At 40.1% G+C, this 17,302-nt stretch overlaps 1 protein-coding gene across 1 annotated transcript in view; it reads right to left on the reverse strand.

Annotated features, from left to right (window-relative positions):
• CYRIA (CYFIP related Rac1 interactor A) overlaps positions 1 to 17,302 on the reverse strand; it is a 58,663-nt gene that overhangs the window by 18,138 nt on the left and 23,223 nt on the right. The window contains exon 2 of the mRNA XM_045549065.1: positions 12,463 to 12,542. Coding sequence (XP_045405021.1) covers positions 12,463 to 12,532 — 70 coding nt within the window. The 5' untranslated portion in view covers positions 12,533 to 12,542. The remainder of the gene's footprint in view (positions 1 to 12,462; positions 12,543 to 17,302) is intronic.

The raw sequence follows: 17,302 nt of genomic DNA on the forward strand, positions 1-17,302 counted from the left end.
AATCTTGACAGTCACCTGGCTCCGGCTTAGCAAGTCACCACTTGATAAGTTTTAGACAAAACAGAATTAAAACTAAGTGGACCAGATGAGGAAAGCTGGAAAAACAAACAAATAAACAAATCCCGTGGATGTTTACTCAAACACAAAAGGAGAAAGATGTCAAGTCAGTTTTTAAAATAGAAGCTGTTCTTAAATGCTTCAGAAATAAGATAGTTTCTGCTAAGGTGGCCCCAAAATGGTGCTGGGGGTCAAGACAGGCAAGCTCCACCCTCCATCCCAGACGAAGGGAAACTTTCTAGTATAAATGAATGTGGACAGTTACATGACCACAAGGAGTGGGACAGGTAACATGGGGCTGGTGTCACTTCTCTCCCAGAGCAGGCAGAGCTGGGGGGCTCTGGTGGAGGGATGCCTTGCACCCCACAGCACACCTCTCCTGCCAGCCGGGGCGATCTGTGGACAGGACCCTCAGTCCCCAGTCTCCCTCTCTGGGAGCTGTTTCTTTTGGCTGATTTCCCGGTGTCCTATTAGATATGTTTCTTGTGTGGTTTACCAGTGGTGGCGTGGGGTGGGAGAAACCCAATCCATCGTTAGTTTTTTCATCTGGGCTTAAAAATGCATTGGCTCATTTTCTTCCATAATTTGTTGGTCTTATTGGATGTCCAACTTCTTCCTCCTTCCCTGTCATGGAACTGAAGTCACTTCCTCTTCCAGCTATAATTAGGCCCTTGGTGCTGCCAGCACGGTCCCTGCCTTCTGGGCCAAAGTACGTAAGACTCTCAGGGGACTCAAATCACAAGTGAAGTCAGTCTCCAAGGTGGAGAGTGACAGCTGGAAGAAACTCTAGTCTGTCCATCTGTCTGTCTCTCTTTTCAAATGGGAAAAGGGCTGTGTAACCCTAGGTGACATTGAAAATTGGTCCAAATCCCTATGGGAAATTCCATGATTCATCCTACTTTCACCCCCTGGCTAAATGATCAGACAGGCAGAACTCATTAATGAGAATCTTACCTGTTAGACTGTAGGACTTTGGCCATATTTGTTTCATTTGACGTTATATTTCCAGGGTCTAACACAATTCCAGGCACATAGTAGGTGCTCAAGAAAAATTCACTGAATAAATAGTTGAAAGGATAATATAAATATACTTCTCACACTGTGTTTTGTGATGGTTTGTCTGCTTGTCTTTGAATTCCGAGATCTTTTGAGATAGCCATTGGGACACACAATACAATAAGCACGAGATGAATCAGTGAATCAATGAGGAAACTGGCCAGGTGGTAGAGACTTATCCAAAGGAAAAAAAGACATCTGCACTAGAATGTTTATAGCAGCACAATTCACAATTCCAAAGATGTGGAAACAACCCAAGTGCCCATCAATACATGAGTGGATTAATAAACTGTGGTATATGTATACCATGGAGTTCTACTCAGCCACAAAAAACAATGGAGATATAGCACCTCTTGTATTTTCCTGGAAAGAGTTGGAACCCATTCTACTAAGTGAAGTATCCCAAGAATGGAAAAATAAGCACCACATGTACTCACTATCAAATTGGTTTCACTGATCATCACCTTAGAGCACATTTAGGAATAACATTGATTGGGTGTCGAGCAGATGTGGGTGGGGGAGGGGATGGGTGCATACATACATAATGAGTGCGATGCACACTGTCTAGGGGATGGACACATTTGAAGCTCTGACTCAGGGGGTGGGGGGGCAAGGGCAATATATGTAACCTAAACTTTTGTACCCCCACAATATGCTAAAATAAGAATAAAAAAAGATATATGTATTCACCTATAATAAAATTGGCTATTCACACCTTACCTAACATTTGTGTTTTTAAATCATCCATTATTCATCTATGGCCTCAATGTCTCCTCAGTGTGGTTAACACACTAATAGGGTATTTGTTGACTCTGGCACAGTGAGAAACTGAACTTACGTTTACTCTTTTAATCCTAAAGCTGTTACCATTTTGCCTTCTGGGAAATACCTTTGAGAGGCCTTGGAGTCTATACTTCTGGCATTCTCCATATTCAGATACAAGCGGTGACCATGTTTTTAAAATTTATTGTGTTTTCAGATGTCAAAGAAAGACATCTTGAATGGGACCTTGAAGAATTAGTGATTGAAAAGGTTACTATATTTAACCTATCAGCAACCCCTTAAACCATTTGTTGAGTGAACAGGAACTCTGAACTGTGGGCTTTGCTTTTCTATTTTTAACACAAAGATTGACCTTTAGTCAAAGAAAGGTACAAACATACGCACGCACATACACACACCAATAATCTTACTGATGAAAATGTTTTTTATTTCCACTTTCAGTCTGTAAATTCTTTAGGAATATTTCTTCTAAGAACCACATTGTAATTGTAAACGTCTATCATTGCCAATTATTTCATTGAGATGGAGGAGAATGGTTACATAAAGTTGGGGTTACTCCCGTCTAACAATGAAGCTGTTAAAAATCCTGGTGATTTACACAGGCAATTTCAGAAACCAATACTTCTAGAAGCCCTGGAACAAGTGTACCCAGGCCATTATCCCAGAGATGATTTAAAGCTCTGTTCTGAACTTGCTATTGCAGAAAGTATGAAAATGTATCATGTGCCCTGCAACCTTGCACACACCAAGCTATTGTCAAGAACTCACTAAATTCCAAGTGTTCAGAGTTTTCAATAGAAAAAAATACCTTCTCATCAATTAAAATGGTTAAATAGCATTAATTTTGTTTGCAGGAAATATATTGTTCCTCCTGTGGCTCCATTTGCTAGTGATGGTGAATAGTAATTGCCGACATTCTGGTGTCACCAGAGGCAGGGTGGAAGATTGCCTTGTGGAGCACTGCAATATTTATTTAAAGCAAATGCTTGGCATTCCACTGTGCTAATGGAGAGGAAAGTGGCTGTGTTTATCAGGAAGGTCTTTGGAGAACTTACCACAGGGCACTGACAGCTGGCCTCAAATGGGAGAAGAGCCTTCAAATCAAAGTGTTCTTATCTTTGCAGATCAGCCAAGGACTCACCTTGTCTTCAAAAGCACCAGGAACACCCTTACCCTCCTTTCCTAACAACCTATTTAGGACTGTGTGGAAAATTTGACAGAGAATCAAATCAACTTAAGATAATGTGAGATGACACAATTTAGGTGGAGATGTTTTTGTTTTTGAAGGAAGCCCTGGCATTTCATCAGTAGGATATATAGCTACCCCTGTGCCCCAGTGACTGCTACATAAACACTGAAGAAAGGTCCGGCAAGAAGAATCTGCCAAAGCCATAAATTAAATCTATGCCCTTCTTTCCACCCACTTCCTCACTCCTTCAATCCCTCTCCCCTTCAGGATAAACTAAGAAACATAAATAATTACCTATTATTAACATTTGGGGATGGAAAATGGTAATGATTTATTTATAGCAGAATACTAATTGCTTATGGAAACAGCATAAAATTGCAAAGGTCCATTGGAAAATATGTGTGACTAGCCTGACACATTTATTCACACAGGACATTAGTCATCTCACATCAGAGCCCAAAGCCCTTTCCTATGGAACAACCACACCAGGGCTGAAAAGAGCTGGAGGGTCAAGGTTCCTGAAGGACTGTCTATTTCATTCACTTGCAACGGGGTCCCTGTGGTGGGGACGTTCCAAGGATGGCATTACCGCCAGTTTTGCCACCCACTGAATATCAGACCTCAGAGCAAGCCAAGTTATGTCTCTGGGCCCCAGGCTCGTTCTTGGTAAAAGAGAGGGAAGCTAAGAATAGCCTGTCTCCTCCCTACCTCTACGGTCATAACAAAGATGATGACATAGATTAAAAGCACTTAAAAGGCCAAAGTATAAAAAATTAAAGGCCTCATTGTCACTGAATCCCTGAATTGCCATAAACATTAATATAAAACTGCATCCCAGGTCTGTTCTGTTTTTTTTTTTTTTTTTTTTTTTCGTTTTGTCAAGTGAGGATACTAGACCAAAGGACATCTGATATTTTCTGACATTCCCATCCCGCTTCCAAGATTATCTAGCCACCTCTGAGCAGCCTTAGCGGGTGTGAGGGTTGTTGTACCTTTCTTGAGTGTTTATACGACAGTCATTGGGGCACAGAGGCAATAATATATGCTACTGATGAAATGCCAGGACTTCCTTCAAAATCAAAGACATTGCCACATAGATTGTGTCTTCTGCTCACATTATCTTAGGCTAAAGTCACCCCATGCAGAGAAGGACAGATGAAAGAAGAGATCAGGAGTGGCAGGAAGTAACCTGAGTCAACAACCAAAACAAATCCCAGATGGTAGGCTCATCTGACCCCACCCCCTTGTTTCAAAGAGGAGGAGTCTATAGTCCGAACAGGTCAGAATATTCAGAGCTTTTTTGAGAGTACAATGATTTGGAGACGTTAGAATTTCCTTCTTAACACCCCTTGACCATTACTGATCTTGGTGCTCCTATGATGTTAATAAATGTGGGTTTGTCTTATAAGAAAACCACTTTTCAGCTACTATCTTCTAAGAAACATTTTTCTTCAGGACAATCTAGAACCTGTACTTCTGGCTAGCATAGCATCTGCTCTCTGTTTTATTACAGATTTCTTCCATACTACCTGTACTATCATTTCTGTAGGGTGCTTCCCTCTTATCTCTCCAACAAAAGTATATGTATGCTCCTTGAAGAAGAGGTCATGTTCTTCTAATGTTCATATATTTATGTGCCATCTCTCTTCCCTCCAGGCCTCTCTATACCGCTAAGAACCCATCCCTACCGTTGCTGTTTCTGTCCAAGGAATGTAGGGCATATTCTGTATATAGTTACTTAATTAGCATCAATCAAAACCAAATTTTCTAGGCTTATACTTTACGCCCAGCCCTATGCTGCACGCTGGACAAAACACAGAATAATATATGCATAAGATGTCACTCACTCAAATCCTCAGGGAGAAGTACACTAGTGAGGAGACAAATACACACTTGCAGAAGAAAACTAGCAAACCTTGATCCCTGACAGTATCTCAGATAGTGGATGATTAGGTGGTACTTGGGGCTAACAGTCTGACTTCTCGATGTAGTTAATTCTAACACACTGAACAGATATTCTACACTTCCAAAATAGTGCCAATCAAGGTACAAGAGGAAGACAAAATCCAGATTTGCAAACAGACAGTAAAAGATTATGAGAAATCAATCAAACATATTTAGTGAGTGCCTACTATGTACCAGTGGCAGTCCTAGGCACTTCTGGGAGATACCGAACCAAATATATAGTTCCTATCCTCAAGAACCTTAGGAAGGCGAGGACATAATCATTCAATTCAGAAAATATTTACTGGGCACTTTTTGTAATATATGCCTGTCATAGTCACAGGTGATCATGGAGATAAAGCAATTAACAAAATAAGGCTGATGTCCTCAAGGAAAGTTAAAGTTACAATCCATCAGTAATAATGTTAATAGAATAATATACGCAAAGTCACCATGCAGTGAAAGCTAAATGGCAATGAATGTATAGACATTTCCCCAGAGCAACCAATGTAGGCTAAGAAGATTTCCCAGAAAAGACGACATTTAATATGGCATCACTGAAGCTATTATATCACTCTGTCTTGTCAGTCTTTCCAGACTGGTCCTTCTCCAACTATCTCTTCTACCTTATCACAGAGCAAATCAGTTATTCTCTCCTATGAAACCTCTAGCACAGGCTGTGACTCTGTTAGAGTCTAGTCACCACTACTGCATTATAGATGGTGCTTTTCACATCTGTCAACCTAAGTAGACTTTAGCTCTGCAGCTATTCACACCACAACAAGCAGAGTGCCTGGCACACAGAATACCTTTCATGATAACCTGAAAATCTTAACCAAAAGTATTGTAGTCAGGAGTTCTGTTTCTATTTAAAATGAACAGACAAAATGTCGTATATACACACAATGGAACATTTAGTCTTATAAAAAGGAAATCTTGCTGTATGTGACAACAGGGATAACCCTTGAGAGTATTATGCTAAGTGAAATAAACCAGTCACAGAAGGACACAGACTTCATCATTCCACTTATATAAAGTATCTAAAAGAGTCAAACTCAGAGAAGCAGAGAGTAGCATGGAGTTTGGGGGAGGGGGAAATGGGGAATTGCCAATCAAGGGGTATGATGTTTCAGTATGCAAGATGAACAAGTTATAGAGATCTACTATACACCAATTTGCCTACAGTTAAAAATACTGCATTGTACACTTAAAGATAAGAAAAGAGGGTAGATCTCATGATAAATGTTCTTACAACAATTAAAAAAAAGAAAAAAGAAAAACCAATCAAATATATTGTATGAATTTGTTTCAATCCTGATCAGACCAAAAAACCCTATTACTTGCCATTTTGAGAAAACGGCATTCAGCAACAAAAAAGGAACAAACTATTGATACATGTAATGACATGGTCAAATCTCAAAAATGTTATATTGGGTGATAAAAAAGATACAAAAAATATACTTTATGATTCCATTTACATCAAGTTCAATACCTTATAGATTAGCTAAATTAATCTTTTGAGGTATAAACTGGATCTATCAGTAGTGGTTTCTGGGGAGTGGAGGGTAGACTGACTGGGGGGAAGTGGCATGATGAAACTTTCTGGAGTGACACAAATAGCCTGTGTCTTGACAGAATGTGGCATTTGTCAAAACTGATTGCAACGTGCACTTGCATTTTAGTGCAGGTACATTAGGTCTCAATAAAAATAAATTTTAAAAAGTGGAGTAATCAGGCAAAGAAGAGAAATGGTATATTCTGGGCAAATAGAATAGTGTCAACATTACCCAGAAGAAAAAAGAATTGGATCTTCCAAAGGAATCTTTTTTATTTTTTTAATAAGAGCTTTGTTGAGATTTAATTCACATACTATACAATTCACCCATTTAAAATGTATAATTCAGTGGTTTTTAATATATTCCCAGTGCTAGGTAATCATCACCACAATAGTTTTAGAATATTTTCATTACTGTTCCCCCTACCCCCTGGCAAAAAAAAAAAGACCTTGTACCTGTTACTAACTGCCACTCCCCATTTCTCTCCAACACTCTCCTCACCTCCCAGGCCTAGACAACAACTAATCTACTTTCTGGTTCTACAGATTTGCCTATTCTAGACATTTTACATACATGGAATCATACAGTAGGTAGTCTTTGTGACTGGCTTCTTTCACTTAGCGCAGTGATTTCAAGGTTCATATCAGTACTTCAATTTTCATTGCTCAATAACATCCCATTGAAGGGATATACCACATTTTATTTGCCCATCCATTAGATGATGGGTATTTGGGTTGTTCCCACTTTTCAGCTATTATGAATCATGCTGCTATGAACGCTCATGTGTAAGTTCTCGTGTGGACATGTATTTTCATTTCTCTTGGGTATAAACCTAGGAGTGGAATAGCTAGGTCATATAGTAACTTTATGTGTAACCTTGTGAGGAATTTCCAGACTGTTTTTCAAAGCATATGTACCATTTTACATTCACATCCTCACCAACACTTTTCATTATCTCCCTTTGTGATTAGAACAATCCTAGTGGGTGTAAAATGCTATCTCATTGTGGTTTGAATCTGTATTTCCCTCATGACTAATGATAGTGATCATCTTTTCATGTGTTTACTAGCCATTTGTTTATCTTCTTGGGAGGAATGTCTACTCAGATCCCAAATGAATCATTAATGGGTCAAATTGTTTGCTGATCGAAAAAAAGAAGAATTTCTTTGAAACAAGGTATTCTTGCATAGGTTTTAGTCTACTTGAATTTCTATCTATATTGGAGACCTCCCACTCCAAGCTTTGGGTCTTGGAAATCAAAAAAACTGCACGGCTTAGCCCCCTGTTCTAAACACTGGGGTGGGGCTAGTGCCTCACTTGGATGGGTTAGTTAAAGGTTCCCAAACTGGTTGATCATTGGAAGCACCTGGAAATGTGGGGAAAAGCAGATTCCTGGGAGGAAACCACTGAAGCAGAATTTTTGGGTGAGGCTCAGGTAGCCATATAAAAAGAAGTTTCTCTAGATGTTTTAAATGATCATTTCCGTTTGGGAATCATGAGAACTATTAAACTCCTCTGGAAGATGAATGCCTGCTGCCCACGTTGGGTGCCATACGGCAGATCTGACCACACAATCCTGGACAGAGCTTCAAGCAGTCTTCTTCCTTACGCTGTTCCTAAAACCATCACTCATGAAAGGTCAGGGACCTGCGTTAATCTTTCATTCCTCCCCTGTCTCCCCAGCCTCCAAAGAGGAAATGGAGACATGGTGAGGCTGTAGAGTGAGAAAAAGAAAAAAGCAGAGGGAAGAAAAACAACAATGAAAAAAAGGTGTTAAGTGGTTGTGGAGAAATGTGAACATAAAGTGTAGAACTGCTGCAAAGGCCAGACAAGAATTTCAGTCAGATCTATGCAACGGCAAAACCTAAGGACAGATGTGTCTACTTTTGTATTATGTTTTGACCTGGCTTAATTATACCTATTTGACCCAGTTCAATTATATCCCATCACTGACTTCAAAAAGAATATTCAGCACTCAAAGTAGAGGTGCCAAATTCATTTATGCTGTTACCACACGCTGTTCAGCTTTCCTTCCTCCCTCCATCCCTTCCTCCTTAACTCTTCACACTCCAGCCTCTGCACACAAAGCAACAAAGCCTGAGTCTGCCCTCCCAGTGGCCACCGGTGATTAGGCAGCTCATTGCCCCCTTTCAAGCCTTATCCTTCCCGAGTGCTCTGCAGCACTGAATCCATTTACACTCGCTCCTCCTTGAGCGCCTGTGCTCTCCTGACTGCCTGGATTTAGCCTGCTCCACTCTGTGCCTTCGTGTGACCAGCATCTGTTACTGAGGTTCATTGGGTGCTCAATGCTCTGCGCTCTACATGGGCTAAAAGCTGCATCAGCAAAGTGAGTGGAGCTCACACCCTGCCTTCAGGAATCTCGGTCTAGTAAGGCGTCGTGGCCTCTCTCCTGGATCCTCTGGCTGCTCAAGCCTGCTTTGAGCATAAGCACGCCTCTCGTTCCCATCTGCCCAGCTCTGCTTGCCCTCCAGTTTTCCCTCAGGGATGTCGGCGACTCTCTTTGGAGATGAGCCCTGACAGCGGACATCCAGCCCCGAGCTTCTCAGCCTGGCAGCCGTACCTGTAACTGCCTGACCCAAGCCAGGCTTCCATATGAGTCCCCGTTTCTCTCCAACAAGCATTTGGTGCTCTGTCTAAATCAAACCTCTTATGTTCTTCAGACATGCCCTTCCTATTCCAGTCTCTGCTTTTAATTATACTGTTGCCATCTGTTGGAAAACTCTCCCCACATGTGCTGTAGAAAAACTACTCATTCTTTAAAGCCTATTCCAAATGCCACCTCTTGCAGGAAGACTTCTCTGATTCTTTCAATAGTCTTCCATTTTAAGAAACTAGGTGTACACTTTTTCCTTCTCCACTCCCATGCCATACCGTGCCTCCCTGGAGTCATTTGTTTTATTTCATCTTGGACTGTGTGCCTGTATTGCCCTCCACTCTAGCCTGGGTCTTCATCAGTACGTGACTGCTCTCATTCAGCTCTGCACCCCTGATGCCGCGTGGCTTACATGTACGGTTGTGACCCTACTCAATGTAGCCTTACTGGATGGAGCTGAAATCTGCAGGTGCAAGGAGAGGTCATGACAGCAGCCCACCTTCCCAATCCTTCCAGCCCATCAGCGATGTTTCTTGAAAACCACTTTAGGAAACAGGGTTTTCAGGATCAAGAAATCAAAATCAATTTTTTTTCTATGAGATGACTTAGTTTGTGGACAGCTAAGATGTCCCTCTCTACTCAGGGATACAATGATAGCTGTGGCCCCTCTAGGAAGCTGTTGGCGATGAGGCCTTCAGGGAAGCAAAGCAGCAGGAAGAAGATAGCCAAAGACCCATCTGTTCCCTGGTCACTCCTGTGTGACGTCAACCCAATTATTTATCTTCTCAGACTCTCAGCGGAATAAAAGTGATCTTCTCCTTAGAACCGATGAGGAAATAAACAGGATTTTATATGTTTTTATTTATTTATTTAAATTTATTTATTTATTTAGAGATAGAGTCTCACTCTGTCTCCCAGGCCGGAGTGCAGTGGTGGTGTGATCACAGCTCACTGCAACCTCGACCGCCTGGGCTCAAGCAATTCTCTCACCTTAGCCTCCCCAGTAGCTGGGACTATGGGGGCATGCCAGCACACCTCGCTGATTTCTAAAAAAATTTTTTTAGAGATGGGCTCTCACTATGTTGCCCAGGCTGGTCTTGAACTTTTGTGCTCAAGTGATCTTACTGCCTCTGCTTCCTGAGTTGCTTGGATTACAGGCGTGAGCCACCCTACCTGGCAGTTTTTATAAATTTATAGTTTTAAGTTTTCCTTAAATATTACAGCTCTAGCCCTAGTAATGAGCCATCAGATATGGGAATTCAGTCCTCACTTCTTCCTCTAGAAGAAATTACATCGACCGATGAAATTTTTATACCATAAACTATCATCACAATTCAAGATTTCTAAGTGCTTTATTTAGCCACCATGACCTTTCTTTAAATAAAATGTTAAGAAAATGTCCAAAGCACAAGACTGAGCAGGCCAGAGTGCTTTGGTCACAAGGGGAAAGGAACAGAGACCCCTCTCCACCCATCCCTGACTACTGTAGTGGTGGGGGACAGATCCAGAGGCATAGCCTCCAAAATCTGGAACCCCGGAGAACACTAGTTGAAAACTACTGTTTTAAATCCCTGCAAATTTTACTTTTATCATTTTAAAGGCTTTTTAAGATTAGACCTGACCAAGAACTCAACACTGGTCTTTGTGGAAGCATGGAAAGCCAAGTATCCAAGAACAGCTTGCTTGATAGGCAAGTGGACTCCCTGAGCTCTGGGAGGCACCTGTGAGCAGTCACAGGTATGTATGGGATTCAGGGCTCCCAGAAGGAACAAGCATGGAACTCTCTTAGGCGCTTACGTCCCCCCACACTTGTGAATGAGTGGGATATTTTACCACTATTTTGGCCTTTGTACATGCTGAATGCAACAATGTAGAATGCATGTGGCAAGAAATGGAAGGGAGCAATGAAAACTGTAAATAGTAAAATAAGGGTTTACCACCATAGACAATTTATTTTGCAAAAAATTTTAAAGTTATTAATAAATCATTCTTTTAAAAACAACTATATATGCACACACATACATATATATATAACACACGCACATATATATGTATATTTTAGAGGAGTAGCAAAAGTTAAACCAGTAAAAAAGTCCATTTCTTTTAAAATATCAAGTCAATCTGGCTATAGCTACACCCCTTACCAAACCAAAGCAAGCCAAGCCAAACAGCAGCAGCAGCAATAACAACATAGCCCACTGAGTTAAATCCAAAGTGAGGCATCTTTCATTGAACATAATCTAGAGTAAATTTTTTTCAGAACATATGAGCCTTGGGGACACCTTTACTTTTCAAGTAATTATTTTAAACACACCTGAGACACTAAAAAGATACACCTACGGAACTTTCACCTTTCAGTCTGGTGCATCTTGGAAGGGTCTTCTAGGATTTACTTAGCAAATCTCTGTTAGAAGGTTTAATCTATAGGTAAGGAAGTTCTAACTATCATTTTTAATGTAGATAGAGTACTTGGAAAATTAAAGTTGAAAGCAGATTAAAGGGTGCAACAGATGGTGAATACCGGGGAAAAGGGTACTTAACTGTGCTTGCTATTGTGGACTTATATTAATAATAAAAAAGGGGAATACAAAAGTGAAGGTGGAAACATAAGCTTAGTTTGATTAGACATGAATGCGCCACTTATTTGTAAATATATTTAATCAATAAGTAAGAAACAATTTCTGGGCTTATTCAGTCATGATTCTTAAATGATTTTACCTGAAAAAAAATATTGAAGTTTTTGATAAAAGAAACACAACATTTTGGATAAAAGGGGTATATCTCAAAATCCTGAAATGGTTCATACAATCAAATAATACATACAGAAGAAATGGAAATGACTAAAAAAAAAATCTGTAAGCCTTATTTCTGGTATTAATCATTTTTTCTTTCATATATAGTGATATTTGTTTTACATTAATCTGCATAAATTACTGTGTTTACTAGTTTCATTTGGAATATGAAACAATAATTCATGAAAGTTTTTAGGAAAAATACACGATGATTTATGCTAGGCCTACGAAAGCTGATCACTTCTAAAATCAAAGAAAATCACAAATACATTAAAAAGATGTTCCACTATGTTTCTAAAACAGTAGAAAAATAAAGAAGGAAAATGACATTAGAAATAATCTCAGAAAGAAATGCACAGTGACATTTGGATACAGTTTAAGTATCATATAAAATCTTTAGAACTTCCTTATCAATAAGCCATAAAGAATGTGAAAAGTTTCCATTATTATGTTATAATTTTTGGCACTTACTTTCAAAATCCAGGAAAAAATGTGGATAGTTTTCAATTTCTCTGGTAAGGACTTTGAGCAGGTTTCCCATCCCAGCAAACCTAGGAAAGACAACACAAAACCAAATGTCATTAGCAATATAAAAAATAGATAAACACCACTGGAATCCATATAGCTACCTCTGAAGACCAGAAAGAAAGCATCTCCATCCCAGAGGATGAGTAATAACACAGCAACTCATTTCTGAGTTTGTGGCAGATAGATATCCTTGAGGCACTGGGTCTCTAAAACCTAGGGACATCTGGCCTAAACCATACAAAGTATGACAACGATGAAGGTGTCATAAGCTCTCCATTGATGTGGAACATACCATGTCAATAAACAAGTACAACAAACTGGGCATTATTGAAATATCTGCCCAGAAAGGTTAATTTCTTAAAACTCATGAGGAAGAGAGTTTAGACAACACAGATTAACAGTTGCAGGGACTTCTTTTAACATGTATAGGACTACCAATTTTTCAGAGGTCTGGCTCACAGGCAAGTTAGAGGCTCTTCTAATTTAGCGTTTCAGTGGTAATGAGATTGGGTACTTGATGAAGCATAAAAATGAAAAGGCATAATATTCAAAAAGTTACTCTCAATGAAACTGCAGCCTAAGATATTTGCAAAGGCGAGTCAAATCAAAGAGAAATACAAATTAGTTACATATTTGCAGTCTCAACCTAAAATAAAAGAATAGCTAAAATGTAGATATTTTTAAAGTAAACACCAAAATTTCTACTGCTCTCAGCTCTAGACATTAAACTATTTTCTTAGAGAAGTCATTCATCTACTAATTCATTCAGCACGTATTTATGGAACAGCTATCAGATGTCAGGCACTGTGCTTTGGGAAGGCATTCCTCTAACTCTGCTGTACGTGAACTCTCATGACTCAGGTACCTCAGCTTGTGAAGGACCAATTTGAAAAGTCACCAGACCAGTGCAAGGGAACTGCAGGGCTGCAATTCTCTATGCATAGAGCTTCCAACAGTTTTTATGTTGACACAATGAATTTTTTAAAATATACCACTCTAAGAAAGATGTGGTGGGAGAACAAGGATGACTCTGTGCACGAGAATATATTGCAAGTGGTGGAATCTGGTCTCCGGAATCCTCCGCTGAGAAGATACTCCTACATTTGCAGATATGCTCCACAGTATAACTCCCTGATGGAAAACCAGAGAAGAGACTGCTTAAGGAGTCTATCCCATGTCAGCCTGCCTGAGTCTAATCTCAGTTGTTTCCTGCTACCTGTTATCCAGGGCAAGCAACTTCATCTCTGTAAGCCTCAGTTTCCTCACCTGTAAAATGAACTTCTAAAAAAGTATCTGTTTAATCAAGTTGTGAGAATTAATGAGATAAAAATGTAACATGCTTAGTGCCGCACTTACAGGAAGTATCAAGAAATGTTACGAGCTCTTACTGTTGATGATGGTGGTGACATCTACCACCACCGTCCTCGTCATCGTGATTATCCTGGCAGCCTTCAAATACTCAATTAGGATTAGCTTGGAAGATGGATGAGACAGGCTGTATGTGGCTCTAGGAAAGATAACTAAGACCACTGGAGAAATAACAAGGAAAAATTTTCTAACCACTGGAGTTGTCTGAATATTGAGTGGTTTTCCTTGTGACATAGTAAGCTTTCTCTAGTAGAAAGTAGAAATATGCTACATCAGCATATTTCTGAAGTAGAAATATGCTACATCAGCACTTAACAATGTTATAAAAATGAGTTATGTGTTCGCAGAAGATTGGACTAGAAACTTCTTAGACATCTCCCACCTTGAGGTATATGAATATTTTCAGACACACACATACATACACACACACAAATGGGAGACAAACACCATATTTTCTCTTCCAAAAGAATCTTCTCTGTCCCTTTTGTCATTTTTCCTTTTCTTCCCTGCCTTTATGTACATTTCCTTTTAAGATATAAGATATTTCTGAGCAAAGCCGTGTGTGAGGTGTGTTCTGCCAAATTAAACCTTGAACGTGGTATAGTCGGCCCCTGCCACGGGGCAGCACCCACAGACCCTCCTGGGTCTCTAGGAAAGAATCCATTTCCAGCTGAATGGACCAGTCCAGTGGAGACTGGGTGGCACTTCTTGTAGGCAGATGATTTTACTGTTTAATAGTGGCCCTGACTTTCACACAAAGTGCCTTAATGGAAGTTACATGTTCTTAATTTCCACAGTTTTGGGCTATGAATGTGTCACAAGAGACCCACATGGATTCAGCCTCCTCCTAATATTCTGTCTTGTGTGTGATTTTACTGACAGAGTACCTGGGTGAAAAATATGCCAAGCCTTTGAAATTCATAACAGACTAAAATAAATGTATGTGGAAATACATCCAAATATTAGCTGTAGAATTTGATCTCTTCAAAAGGTTATCTGAGTGGGTTGGCTGATATGGTCAAGTATTTTGGAACATCATTCTAACATCAACCAAGGTCCACTACTTGGAACTTCCAGGATTCTAGATAAGTCACTTCTCAAACAGGAACATCTGGAACAATGACTATGGGACATTATGTGTAATAGTATTAGAGTTCAAGTCTTGTCCTATGGAACCCAGAATATGTGTTTCAAACTCAATACAGGCTCCCTGAATTAGTACAGAGATATTTAATCTCATCTTCTTCATGGCCAAAAAACTTGAAAGCCTTCTCCAAGGTCAATAAGTATTATGGGAGTATCTTCTGGTCTAGGGAAGTCTGCAAAGTGACTTGGTACATCATCGCACAGAAAGCCACCAAGTAGAGACCATGGTTATTTTTAACTGGACCCAGAGTCCCAGGTCCCTCACCCACATTCTTCAAGACACAGACTCTCCAATCTTTTTAAGCAGCTCCTAAACGAACACAAAACAAATTGCCACGTACCATAGTACTAGTGAGATAGATGGCTTAGCTAATTAATAGAGATTATCTTTTATTATTTTATCTCATTCAATAAAAGAATGTCAGATAAGTTATTATACACTATTAGAGAATGCAAATACATAATGGAAGTGGGGGGAATAGAAAAATCAAAATATAGAACAGCAAGACGACAGTAGACAGGCAAGAAGGGCAGGAGTTACAGGCCACCCAGGCCAGAGACGGTGCATCAGTGTGGAGCTGAGCTTCTGGAAGACAAAGTGAAGGAGAAAAAAAAATGGTCCCTTTCAAAATTTGGTGTTCAGAAAATAAAAGGAAAAAGGAAACATGGCTGAGAGAGTGAATACAAAGGAAAACCTCCTCTGGCTAAGAGAAGAGGATGCTCTGCAGAGGAAGTCACATCTGAGGACGAACTGAGTTTCAGAGCTCCCGCGGGCAAAGCAGTGGCTTCACAGTGAAATGGGTGGCAGAGCAGCCTGGCTGGGCGTGTCCTCTGGAAAGCTGGGAACTCTGGTTTCCACATTCTACTCAGGAATTCCATGGCTGCATGCCTAATGTAGCTGCCACGCCTGTCTCATTGGATGCCAGCTACTTGTCACTTTTCCCTGTGGTGTGGGAGCTTATATCACAGGGCTATGTCAATCCAGCAGGAGCTCTGAGCCTCAACTCAGAGGACCTTAACTGGAGTCTCTCAAAATGATGTTAATTCTTGGCAGTTTCCATAGGTAAGGAAGCTGCTTATGTAAGTTCAGGGCATAGGAAAGGTCTTTCTAACAATAAAAGGGGAGAAAGAGAATGATTTAAAGGAGAGAAGTATAGCAAAAAACATAGATGCAAAAATACTAAACTATTAGAAATAGAATCCATAAAGGAGGATGATAACAGGTATTCCAGGCATAAAACAGTCCAAGCAGTAATTTGTAGAGCATTATTATTTGTAGAGTTTATTACAGTATTATTTGTAGAGTTCATTATTTAAAACTAGTATATTATTTATATCGTAAAGTTGAAGCTTAATTTAAACACACACACACAGACTTCCTTGGCATATTGAGGGGTCATTTTTAAAATGAAGTCCCCCTGGAACATGATGTAGCTCCACTGGTGGATGTGATGGTTCCAACATCTAAATTCCTTCGTGCTTCATGCAGGGAGAATAAGGTAGGGGTGGAGCAAGGACAGAGAGTACAGGTCAAGTACTCCAAATCCCAAAACCTGGAATCTGAAATGCTCCAAAATCTCAAATTTTTGAGCACAAATATGCCACTCAAAGGAAATGCATGCAAAGGTTTTTGGATTTGGGATGCTTAACCAGTAAATATAATGCAAATATTCCAAAATCTGAAAAAAATCTGAAATCTGAAACACTTCCAGTCCGAAGCGTTTTGGATAAAGGATACTCAACTTGTACAAGGTCTTGGCTACCAGAAGAAGATACAGGAAAGGACACACCAATTGGATATGTAGTTGTGAAGGGATGGGGCCCCAAAAATAGACTCTCTGAGTCCCTTACTTAGGATGTTCTCTGCTTTGAAGAATGACACTGGAAGGACATCCTCCTTGCATCCATGACCACTCTGGATAACCTCTGACTCTTAGAGGCACCAGTCTTCTATGACTGGATTTTCCAGGACTCTGCCCTTTCTCCACAAAAGTGAAGGTGGGTGGGTCACTGGGTCCAGGGCATGGTGGCTTCAGTTCTTGGCTGGGCCTATTTTCCCATGGCATTGCAAGCAAGCTGGGACTGACTTATAAAGATTAAGACAGTTTTGAGAATCTGAAGCGTAGAGTAGGTTAAAATAACAATACGGCCAACTGATTCTTTCAAAAGATGCATAGTGTGAATAGTAAATGAATAAGATCATAGAGAAAAGTGCTTGAAAGAGCCTCACAAATGTAAGGCACCATCTAACTGCCCCATTATTCTAGAG

The sequence above is a fragment of the Lemur catta genome, chromosome 4 (assembly GCF_020740605.2).
Source record: "Lemur catta isolate mLemCat1 chromosome 4, mLemCat1.pri, whole genome shotgun sequence".
Taxonomy (NCBI): Eukaryota; Metazoa; Chordata; class Mammalia; order Primates; family Lemuridae; genus Lemur; species Lemur catta.